The sequence below is a fragment of the Amyelois transitella genome, chromosome 28 (genome assembly GCF_032362555.1).
Source record: "Amyelois transitella isolate CPQ chromosome 28, ilAmyTran1.1, whole genome shotgun sequence".
In the NCBI taxonomy this organism is placed as follows: Eukaryota; Metazoa; Arthropoda; class Insecta; order Lepidoptera; family Pyralidae; genus Amyelois; species Amyelois transitella.
Genome location: NC_083531.1, coordinates 5,313,364 through 5,325,878, shown reverse-complemented (window position 1 = coordinate 5,325,878; position 12,515 = coordinate 5,313,364). Strand labels below are relative to the sequence as shown.

The 12,515-nt window shown below is 43.2% G+C and overlaps 2 protein-coding genes across 2 annotated transcripts in view; both read right to left on the bottom strand.

The window, feature by feature from the left end:
* The window catches only part of LOC106142729 (zinc finger protein ZPR1), a 247,391-nt gene that overhangs the window by 115,866 nt on the left and 119,010 nt on the right, over positions 1–12,515 (bottom strand). The gene's annotated exons all lie outside the window — the stretch shown is intronic.
* LOC106139771 (BTB/POZ domain-containing protein 7) overlaps positions 1–12,515 on the bottom strand; it is a 55,755-nt gene that overhangs the window by 36,125 nt on the left and 7,115 nt on the right. Inside the window, exons 7-16 of the mRNA XM_060952212.1 lie at positions 11,041–11,150; positions 9,077–9,130; positions 7,476–7,604; positions 6,469–6,595; positions 4,848–4,989; positions 4,679–4,750; positions 4,043–4,122; positions 3,688–3,813; positions 2,400–2,578; positions 611–750 (exon numbers count right to left, since the gene is read on the bottom strand). Of these exons, the coding sequence (XP_060808195.1) occupies positions 611–750; positions 2,400–2,578; positions 3,688–3,813; positions 4,043–4,122; positions 4,679–4,750; positions 4,848–4,989; positions 6,469–6,595; positions 7,476–7,604; positions 9,077–9,130; positions 11,041–11,150 (1,159 nt within the window). The remainder of the gene's footprint in view (positions 1–610; positions 751–2,399; positions 2,579–3,687; positions 3,814–4,042; positions 4,123–4,678; positions 4,751–4,847; positions 4,990–6,468; positions 6,596–7,475; positions 7,605–9,076; positions 9,131–11,040; positions 11,151–12,515) is intronic.

Sequence of the window (12,515 nt, the reverse complement as noted above, 5' to 3'; positions counted from 1 at the left end):
ACTATATGTATGTCATTTTGCTAATATTTGTCATTTTGCTAAACTATTTGTCATTTTGCTAAACTATTTGTCATTTTGCTAATATTTGTCATTTTGCTAATATTTGTCATTTTGCTAAACTATTTGTCATTTTGCTACTATTTGTCATTTTGCACATCTACTTGTCATTTTGCTACTATTTATCACTTGCCATAGGTATTCAGTCTCACCTGAGTCCTGATCTCGTGCTGCGCCGGTATGTGCTCCATCCTCAGCAGCGGTATGAGCGGCGCCAGGGCGTCCCTGAGCGCCGCCGAGCTCACTTCGTTATGATTATTCGTTATTTGAGTGATTTACTTATTACTGTTTATGTAGAAATCGCGTTTGTCATTTTAGTAATATTTGTAATTTAGCTAAGCTTTTTGTAATTTTGCTAATATTTATAATTTTGCAAGTATTTGTCATTTTGCTAATATTTGTAATTTTGCTACTATTTGTCGTTTTGCTAATATTTGTCATTTTGCTACTATTTGTCATTTTGCACATCTACTTGTCATTTTGCTACATTTTGTCATTTTGCTACTATATGTCATTTTGCTAATATTTGTCATTTTGCCATATTCATTCTCACCTGAGTCCTGATCTCGTGCTGCGCCGGTATGTGCTCCATCCTCAGCAGCGGTATGAGCGGCGCCAGGGCGTCCCTGAGCGCCGCCGAGCTCACTTCCCGACGGCGTCCGCGGTGTCCAGTGTGCCATACCACGTTCGGTTCTGTTATGATAATAAATAATCTATAATATAAAAATGAATCGCTAAATGTGTTGGTAAGCGCATAACTCAAGAACATACATACATACATAAACTCACGCCTCTTTCCCGGAGGGGTGGGCAGAGACTACCTCTTTCCACTTGCCACGATCCCTGCATACTTCCTTTGCTTCATCCACATTCATAACTCTCTTCATGCAAGCTCGGCGGTTTCGGGCACTTTTGACCTGACCCTTCACCAGGACGTCCTTAATTTGATCAAGATACGTTCGTCTAGGTCTTCCCACCCCGACCTTTCCCTCCACACTCTCCTTGTATATCTGCTTAGTCAACCTGCTTTCATTCATCCTCTCCACATGACCGAACCATCTTAACATACCCTTTTCTATTCCTGTAACTACATCTTCTTTCACATCACAACATTCCCTTATCACGCAACTATTCCTTTCCCTTAACTCAAGAACGCCTAGACCAATTTGGACAATTCTTTTTTTTTAATATTCGTCGAAGCTCAAGGATGGTTTATACGGCGAAAAAATACCAAATAATTGCCTGAAAAACCTTAAAAACAGTCCTTTTCTTAATCCCATACAAACGTTTTCTAACTAATGCGTACAGTCAATTTGAGCTTTATTGCTAATGTATAAAGTTCACTGTTGTCTAAGCAATGTAGGTCTAATAGATAGGAACAAAAAACCGTCATATTACAAATCTTTTTGACAGAACGAAGTCTGTCGGGTCCGCTAGTAAATAAATATATACGGGACAAATAACACTGATTGAGTTAGCCTCGAAGTAAGTGCGAGACTTGTGTTACGAGATACTAACTCGACGATACTATAATTATCTTATAATAATAAATACTTATATAGATAAACATCCAAGACCCGGGCCAATCAGAAAAAGTTCTTTTCTCATCACGCCCTGGCCGGGATTCGAACCCGGTACCTCCCGTGTCACAGACAAGCGTACTACCGCTGCGCCACAGAGGCCGTCATATGGTATATATATACACGCCTCACGCACACAATCTCGCCAACAGTGTGACAAGTCAACCGCCATTGCGTCACAGATTATCTCATTTCCTATCACTCACATACATACATATGGTCACGTCTGTATCCCTTATGGGGTAGACAGAGACGACAGTCTTGAAAAGACTGTATGGCCACGCTCAGCTGTTTGGCTCAGTGATAGAATTGAGATATAAAAATAAATGAGTTAATCAGTAAGTTAATGAATGTGTGTGTCTTATTTTTGTAGTGTGCCGTGTGGTTCCCGGCACCAATAAAAAAAGAGTAGGATCACTCCATCTCTCACCCATGGATGTCGTAAAAGGGACTAAGTGGTAGGTGGTTACAAATTTGGCATTCTTTTTTAGGCGACGGGCTAGCAACCTGTCACTATTTGAATCTCAATTCTATCTTAAAGCCAAATAGCTGAACGTGGCCTGTCAGTCTTTTCAAGACTGTTGGCTACCCCGCAAGGGATATAGACTTGATTATATGTATGTAAATATGAATAAAAATGTTAAATTTGAATATCAACGAATGCGATCTCTGTTAAGAGATCGTGGCAAGTGGAAAGAGGTAGTCTCTGCCTACCCCTACGGGAAAGAGGCGTGATTTTATGTATGTATGTATGTATGTGACCTCTGTTGGGCTGCGCCGCCCTCTCTGCCCAGCGCAGCAGCGCACGCGCAGCCTGCGGCTCGGCCGCCTGCAGGAACGGGGAGGACAGCGCCTCGCTCACCGCCGCCACCGGCAGCCGGGACGACGCCGAGTGCGACATTATGGTCACGAACTCATCGCGGAGGTAGCGCATCGCTTGTCTGAAAGTGGAACATCAGTTTTATAATTACTTAAATGACTTGATTAACTTAAATGGTGAGACCCTGCTACCCACTTGTACTGCACTTGTTAAAAGGAATAAATGAATTTTGAATATTGAATTCATTCTAAGTTTAATTAGTTAATTGATATTGTGAAGTTGACGTTGTTGAAGAAAATGCTGCAGTGCAGTTTGTTACCGCTCCTTCTGCACTGAGGCCTTGGAAGCGGCAGTAAACTTAAGTTTTTAAGTATTTTATTTGACGTCAACCAATGTTGTTAAACCATACGTTTTGACAATTATTAAGCGATATATAGTATCCTATAATAATGAATAATTTTTTATTTTTTTTAATTCAATCATCATCGTGATGATAAGGGTCATACACAGGGCTCCTCTAAAGAGTGTCGAGGATGCGACCGGGACTAAAGCCAGGAGTGGAAAAGGTCTTATAATAAATAAATATATACGGGACAAATTACACAGATCGAGTTAGCGTCAAAGTTAGTTCGAGATTTGTGGAGAGAGATACCAACTCAACGATACTATATTTTATAATAAACACTTATATAGATAAACATCCAAGTCTCAGGCCGATCAGAAAAAGTTCTTTTCTCATCACGCCCTGGCCGGGATTCTTACCCGGGACCTCCGGTGTCACAGACAAGCATACTACCGCTGCGCTACAGAGGCCGGCAAAATATAGATCTCTTAAATCTAAATCGTGGACGAATGCACATTGTCTACATTAAAAAAAAAAAACATAAATAAAACTAATGATTTCAATACAAATATATCGTCAAAATAAATGCCGTGTGGTGCCCGGCATCAATATAAAAAAAGAGTAGGACCACTCCATCTCTTTTCCACGGATGTCGTAAAAGGCGACTAAGGGATAGGCTTATAAACTTGTGATTCTTTTTTTTAGGCAATGGGCTAGCAACCTGTCACTATTTGGATCTCAATTCCATCATTAAGCCGAGCAGCTGAATGTGGCCATTCAGTCTTTTCGGGACTATTGGCTCTGTCTACACCCGCAAGGGATATAGACTTGACTAGACTACATATAAGTATGAGTGTGTGTGTGTGTGTGTGTGTAAAACGACTCACCGGTGCACCCACTGGCTGGCGTGGCCCTGAGACGACCACCGCAGAATGGAGGGCAGGGTCTCTGGGCACAGGGCTTCGACGATGGCGTCCTCGCAACCTTGGACCACTATCGGCATCTCCACGAACCTGCCGGTCGGTCAGTCAATTAAATTTCACATGGTTTTGATTAATTAAGATGGCGACATAAAGCTGGAGAGTGTGTTTGTTTGAACGCGCTAATCTCTGGTACTACTGGTTCGAATTGATTTTTTTTTGTTTTGAATAGACCATTTTTCGAGGCAAATTTTAAATTTTGGTCCTTCGGGCCGGATGGTCATTTTGGTCCGACGAGCCGGATAGATAATATAATACTCACCTAGCAATCTCGTAAAGCTGGAACGCGTCTTCCAACATGGCGCTGCCCGTCGCCCGACCCCGGGTTACCGACGACCATGGCTGAGAAAAATGAAATAAATTATAGTCAGCCAAATTGTGACCGCGGCCATATTGGATTTGTAAAACTACTAATCGGAGAACAAACATACATATAATCCCATCTATATCCCTTGCGGGGTAGACAGAGCCATCAGTCTTGTTAAGACTGATAGGCCTCATTCAACTGTTTGGCATTATGATAGAATTGAGATTAAAATAGTGACAGGTTGCTAGCTCATCGCCTAAAAAATAATCATACTATTATACTTTATAAAGATATTTTGGTCCTTCGAGCCGGATCCTTATTAGTCCTTGATTCTATTTGTTATTTAAACCCTACAAGCCGAACTAGCATTAATCCTTTAAGCCAGAATTTTACTCCTATAAGCTTTAAATATAATTTTGGTCCTTCGAGCCGGATTCTCATTAGTTCTCGATTCGATTTCTTATTTTAATCCTACAAGCCGAACTAGTATTAGTCCATTAAGTCAGAAATTTACTGCCTTAAATAGATATTTTGGTCCTTCGAGCCAGATAGTCATGAACTTTTAGAAATGCAGAAGAAAGTATAACATACCGTTGTGCCGCTCCCCGAGCTGGTGGTAGAAGATGGAGACGAGGAGTTCCTACCAACTAAACTGAGATCCACCTGTGAACAAAGCACAATTAATTTCTATTAAAAAGAGTATTTCTTTAAAAGAACGTCTCGGGAGTCAAACGAGGTATTCTTTTCCTAGAAAACGAACCTGGTCGGTGTAGGCGGCGTGCAGCAGCGCGCGCGCGAACCGGCGCGGCAGCACGGCCTCGTCCACGCGCACGCCGCACGCGCCGCTCGCCGCCCCGCTCGCCGCCCCGCCCGCCGCGCCGCCCCGCCGCGACATCACGCTCCTGTCGGGGCAAATATCATTGTCAATATATATATTATACAGCTGAAGAGTTTGTTTGATTGAAAAAGCTAATCTAAGGATTTTTGGGTTTTTTTAATCTCAGGAACTAACTACTTGTCCGAATTGAAAAATTCTTTTTGCGTTGAATAGACCATTTATCGCGCGATGCGCAGAAAGGCACAAGTTCGAATCCAATCGAGGTCATATACCGATGACTATTTTCATAGTAATGTACATTAGTTTATACACTAACCAGTGAGGTGAAACATCGTATGCAAACTTGCACATTCAGGCAACTGGATGTGTAACCATATGATATAATATGAGTTAGATTCCCCTGCAAAGGTTGCGAAGGTTACATAGCCGTCACTTCGTGTTAAAACTTGACTCACCAAATCCAGGGTCCATGGTCAAAGGCGCACCCCGGGCTCCTCTCCAGAGCGGTGAGGATGCGACCGGGACTAAAACCGGGAGGAAAACGACTAAATGAATTAACGTCTGTGTGCGTGTCTGTCTGTGGTGTGTGAGGTGAATTAAGAACGTCCTGGCAAAGGGTCAGGTCGAGAGTACCCGAAACCGCCGAGCTTGCATGAAGAGCGGCGGCAGGGCTGCTCGTGCGCTAGTATAGATGTACGTGTCTGTCTGTGTGTGTGTCTGTCTGTCTGTAACCTGAAGAACCGCGAGCGGGCGGCGGGGCTGCTCGTGCGCTAGTATAGATGTACGTGTCTGTCTGTGTGTGTGTCTGTCTGTCTGTAACCTGAAGAACACGAGCCGGCGGCGGGGCTGCTCGTGCGCTAGTATAGATGTACGTGTCTGTCTGTGTGTGTGTCTGTCTGTCTGTAACCTGAAGAACACGAGCCGGCGGCGGGGCTGCTCGTGCGCTAGTATAGATGTACGTGTCTGTCTGTGTGTGTGTCTGTCTGTCTGTAACCTGAAGAACACGAGCGGGCGGCGGGGCTGCTCGTGCGCTAGTATAGATGTACGTGTCTGTCTGTGTGTGTGTCTGTCTGTCTGTAACCTGAAGAACACGAGCCGGCGGCGGGGCTGCTCGTGCGCTAGTATAGATGTACGTGTCTGTCTGTGTGTGTGTCTGTCTGTGTGTGTGTCTGTCTGTGTGTGTGTCTGTCTGTGTGTGTGTCTGTCTGTCTGTAACCTGAAGAACACGAGCCGGTGGCAGGGCTGCTCGTGCGCTAGTATAGATGTACGTGTCTGTCTGTGTGTGTGTCTGTCTGTGTGTGTGTCTGTCTGTCTGTAACCTGAAGAACACGAGCCGGTGGCAGGGCTGCTCGTGCGCTAGTATAGATGTACGTGTCTGTCTGTGTGTGTGTCTGTCTGTGTGTGTGTCTGTCTGTCTGTCACCTGAAGAACCGCGAGCGGGCGGCGAGCACGAGCCGGTGGCAGGGCTGCTCGTGCGCTAGTATAGATGTACGTGTCTGTCTGTGTGTGTGTCTGTCTGTGTGTGTGTCTGTCTGTCTGTCACCTGAAGAACCGCGAGCGGGCGGCGAGCACGAGCCGGTGGCAGGGCTGCTCGTGCGCAGCCCGGAAGCCGTACTGCGGCCCGCTGCCGCCCTCCACGCTGAACACCAGCCTCGCGTCCGACATTGAACCTGGAAATATAAATATTATACATACCTACACTAGCTGTCCCGGCAAACGTTGTTTTGCCATATAAATAATTTTTAAGTAATTTCTAGGTAAAAAAAAATGTCAAGTGTGGACAACCCTTATCAATACGAGGTATGAAAAATAGATGTTAGCCGATTCTCAGACCTACTGAATATGCATGCGAAATTTGGTTAAAATCGGTAAAGCCGTTTCGGAGGAGTACGGAGACAAACATTGTGACACGAGATTTTTATATATAAGATACATACATACATACAAACACATTCTGACGTGTGGTTCCCGGCACCAATAAAAAAAAATTAAAAGGACCACTCCATCTCTTTCCCACGGATGTCGTAAAAGGCGACTAAGGGATATACGCTTACAAACTTGGGATTCCTTTTTTAGCTGATGTGCTAACAACCTGTCACTATTCGAATCTCAATTCTATCACAAAGCCAAACAGCTGAACGTGGCCGTATCAGTCATTTGAAGGCTGTCGGCTCTGTCTACCCCGCAAGGGGTATAGACGTGACCATATGTACGTATGTATGTATCACTAAGCCAAACAGCTGAGCGTGGCCTATCAGTCAGATATAGACATGATCAGATCATATGTATAAATAAATAAATATATACGGGACAAATTACACTGATTGAGTTAGCCTCGAAGTAAGTTCGAGACTATTGTTACGTTTTATTGTTGTATTATATTTTATAATAAATACTTATATAGATAAACATCCAAGACCCAGGCTCAATCAGAGAAAGTTCTTTTCTCATCACGCCCTGGCCGAGATGTCGAACCCGGGACCTCCGGTGTCACAGACAAGCGCACTACCGCTGCGCCACAGAGGCCGTCATGTATGTATGTAATCTCACCGCTATCCAGCAAGTATCTCATGTCTCTGTGCAGCGTGTCCGGCGTGAAGCCGAGCTGAGAGCCCAGCCGCCTGAGGGCGGCCGCGTCCACCCGGGAGGCGGCGCATGCGCACGTGTTGTTGCGGCGACCTGGAACGATACATACATACATACATACTAATATTATAAAGCTGAATAGTTTGTTTGTTTGAACGCGCTAATTTCAGGAACTACTGGTTCAAATTGAGGCTGTTTGACATCACGCTGCAACTGTTAGGAGCGAATAAATAATGGTTAATGTGAAAAGAACGGGGAATATTGTTTATCCTTGTGGTCTTCAATGATGCCCAAAATAACTATTCCACGCGGACGGAATCGCGGGTACAGCTAGTACATACATATAATCACGTGTATACACCTTGCGGGGTAGACGGAGAAGACAGTCTCGAAAAAACTGATAGGTCACGTTCAGCTGTTATCTAGCTTGATGATAGAATTGAGATTCAAATAGTGACAGATTGCTAGCGCATCGGCTAAAAGAAAAATCTCAAATTAATAAGCCTAATGTGGGGTTAATGGCACCAATAAAAAAAAAGAATAGGACCACTCCTTCTCTTTCCCATGGATGTCGTAGAAGGCGACTAAAGGATTGGCTTATTAACTTAGAATACTTCTTTCAGTCGATGTGTTAGCAACCTGTCTCTATTTGAATCTCAATTCCATCATTAAGCCAAACAGCTGAACGTGTCCTTTCAGTATTTTCAAGACTGTCAGCTCTGTCTACCCCGCAAGGCATATAGATGTAACTAAATAGGTCAGGCGCATCGACACTGTTTCCCCCATAATATTATGTCGTATTGTAACCAGGGGAGTGCATAGGCGTATTATGTCGATAACGCAGTTCAACTTTTAACAAACACAAGTTTTGTGTGTCAGTCTGTGACCGCGTGTCGTCAGAACGTCATATTGTTTATTAGATACACTGGGTTTTTCACAGTGATATATTAATTTAAAACTCTTTCTAACCCGTTCGTGGCGGGCTACAATTAAATGTTTTTCAAAAATATCAAGACAAGAAGTCGAAAATTCTTCAGATTTTCAAACATTGACAATTCATGAAAAAATAAATTTTTGGGTTTAAATTGTACCTCTGATAAAAGTCAAATGTTAAAAATAATGTCCGAACGCATTTGGTCCAATACGCTATTGGTCTATTATGAAGAGTGTGTGGCGCCATCTCTACGCCACGAGTAACAACAGCCAATCGCTCGACGCTATCAGCCAATAACAGCGAAGAGTCTGAATCGCGCAAGCGAAGATTTCACGGATTGGATGGATGGGTATACAGCTGAACGTGACCTATCAGCTTTTCAAGATTGCTGGCTCTGTCTACCCAACAAGAGATATAGACGTGATTATGATGATGGATGGATGGATGGAGCGTATACCAATACAACCTCCGACACGACATCGTGTGTCGTGCGGTTCCCCAGGCGTCACACCAGCCTATAGGAAGGTCTTCCCTTTGGTGGCGGTCGAGCACGAATCATCATCGCTTACGCTACAAGTTTTATAAGCCCATACAGAATGGTGATATAAAAATTACTTTGACATGAACTCACAATTGTTCCCTTCCACATTGATGATGTCCAAGTCATCATCCACTCGCTCGTGTTCTGTAAAAAATAAAAAAAATATCGAAAATTACGAATATGTACCGACGTCATGACATTACATGATGATTATAAGTTCCCTTGTGCCGTGTGGTTCCCGGCACCAATACCAAAAAGTATAGGACCACTCGCTACTATTTCCCATGGATGTCGTAAAGGGCGACTAAGGGATAGGCTTACAAACTTGGGATTCTTTTTTAAGCGATGGGCTAGCAACCCGTCTCTATTTGAATCTCAATTCTATCATTAAGCCAAATAGCTGAACGTGGCCATTCGTCTTTTCAAGACTGTTGGCTCTGTCTACCCCGCAAGGGATATAGACGTGACCATATGTATGTATGTTCCCATGAAAAAGTATCGGACATACATACAATCACGTGAACATCTCTCACGGTGAGAGAAAACATCGCGTGTAAACCTGCACATTCAGGCAACTGGATGTGTAACCATGATCGCTCCAACACGGGTCAGGTTCCCCTGCAAGGGTCGCGGAGGTCGGACGGGAGTCGCTACGTGTGAAAACCTGACTCACCCAATCCAGGGTCCATGGTCGAAGGCGCACCCCGGGCTCCTCTCCAGAGTGGTGAGGATGTGATGACATTATTCTGAGTAACTCTTATGTATGCGTACTTCCTGTTGCATGGACCCCTTAATGAATGTTGGGGAATAAATTTTGTAACAAATTGTCCTTCCCACCTTGTTTAGAGTTCGATGTTACATTTACATACATACATATAATCACGTCTCTAAAACCCTTGCGGGTCAAACAGAGCCAACAGTCTCAAAAAGACTGAAAGGCCACGTTCAGCTGTTTGGCTTAATGATAAAATACATACATATAATCACGTCTATATCCCTTGCGGGTCAAACAGAGCCAACAGTCTCAAAAAGACTGAAAGGCAACATTCAGCTGCTTGGCTTAATGATAGAATTGAGATTCAAATAGTGACAGGTTGCTAGCCCATCACCTAAAAGAGGAATCCCAAGTTAATAAGCCTATCCCATAGTCGCCTTTTACGACATCCATGGGAAAGAGAAGGAGTGTAGAGAAGTCCTATTCTTGTTTCTTATTGGTGCCGAGAACCACACGGCACAATTTTCACATGGTTTTGATTAATTAATCATCCCACATCCACGGGAAGAAGATAGAGTGGTCCCATTCTTTTTTGTCTGTGTGTCTATCTGTATCACAGTACCGCAGCAACTCTGTGGGTGACAGTCGAAGCGTGCGCGTGTACGTATAACTACTTCTAATTAGCTCTTAGGTCTTTTAATCTAATATATTTAAGCGAGCAATTCTTGTATATATATAATCAGGATCTCGGAAACGGCTCCAACGATTTTCATGAAAGTTACAGATAAGGGGCTTTTCGGCTCAAGGAATCGATTTATCACGGTCCTAGGTTCGAGAAAAGCTCGGTTCCCAAGATGTATAAACATTTCAAAAACCGCGTTTTAAGAAACTACATATATCAGCGCCATCTCTGGTAGACCGAGCTAAGCTCGGTCAGGTACCAACCAGATACTTAACTATAATGTGATTAAAACAAAATATTTTATACTGACGTTGATGTTAACACTGTGGACAAACCTCTGTGGTTTTTATCAGTGTTCTTATATATGTACTAGATATATTTAATTTTTATATATATATACATACATACATACATACATAAAATCACGCCTCTTTCCCGGAGGGGTAGGCAGAGACTACCTCTTTCCACCTGCCACGATCTCCGCATACTTCCTTCGCTTCGTCCACATTCATAACTCTCTTCATACAAGCTCGGCGGTTTCGGGTACTACATATATATATATACACATATTGTGAAATAAATTAAAAAAAAAAACAGGGTGTCGCAGTACTATGTCTGTGTGTGTGTGTGTGTGTATGTCTATCTGTATCACAGTACCGCAGCAACTCTGCGCGGCCTCCCCGCAGTAGATGGCCGCTATGACCGCCTCCATCTCGTGGCGGTTGAGATTCGAAGCGGCGCCCTCTAGCGGCACGCGGTACATCGTTCTGGGAACAAGATACGTAGGTACATATATACATACATACATGTAAATAGCTGAACGTAGCCATTCAGTCTTTTCAAGACTGTTGGCTCTGTCTACCCCGCAAGGGATATAGACGTGACCAAATGTATGTATGTATAAATATAATCACGTCAGGACATGTCTCAAAATCGTCGCCCAAAATAAAATCCCAATTTTATAAGCCTACTAGCTGTGCCCGCGACTTCGTCCGCGTGGAATAGTTATTTTGGGCATCATTGAAGCCCTCAAGGACGAATAATTTTCCCCGTTTTTTTTTCACATTCTCCATTATTTCCTCGCTCCTTATAGTTGCAGCGTGATGTTATATAGCCTAAAGTCTTCCTCGATGAATGGTCTATTCAACACAAAAATAATTATTCAATTCGAACCAGTAGTTTCTGAGATTAGTGCGTTCAAACAAACGAACAATCAAACAAACAAACAAACTCTTCAGCTTTATAATATTAGTATAGATTACTGTGGTTCGAAGAATGTGAAACGCGACTAAAACTTTCATATTTTCTTTGTATTCCCTAGGGATTTCTCGAAATCTCTGGTTACTTCATTTTCCTGCGACACATATATATAGTGAAGTGAATATATGTATATAGTGAATCTATTCTATTCTAAGTATAATTAATATTGTGAAGTTGACGTTGTTGAAGAAAATGCTGCAGTGCAGTTTGTTACCGCTTCTTCTGCACTGACGCCTTGGAAGCGGCAGTAAACTTAATTTTTAAGTAATTCATTTGACGTCAACCAATGTTGTTAAACCATACGTTTTGACAATTATTAAGCGATATATAGTATCCTATAATAACGAATAAAAATTTTGAAATTTGAATTTTTGAATTTGAAGCAAAATGTCCCTGAACACACCTGGGATAATGCTGTAGCAGATCCTACTACTATTATAAAGGCGAAAGTTTGTATGGATGTATGGATGTTTGTTACTCTTTCACGCAAAAACTACTAAACCGATTACAATGAAATTTGGTATGTAGGTAGCTGAAGACCCAGAATAACACATAGGCTACTTTTTATCCCAGAGTTCCCGCGGGATTGATAGGGTTTCCATGCGGACGAAGTCGCGGGCGGCCTCTAGTCTCTCATAAATGTATGTATGCATGTACCCCGCTCATACGGCCACGAGGTTTGATTCGGCGGGCGTCGACACTATTTGTGCCGGTAACCACACGGCACACATTCCTCACTAACAAACAACAAAGTCTCCCACACCTGGGATAATGCTGCAGCAGATCTCTCATAAATGTATGTATGTATGTACCCCGCTCATACGGCCACGAGGTTTGATTCGGCGGGCGCCGACACTATCGGTGCCGGTAAC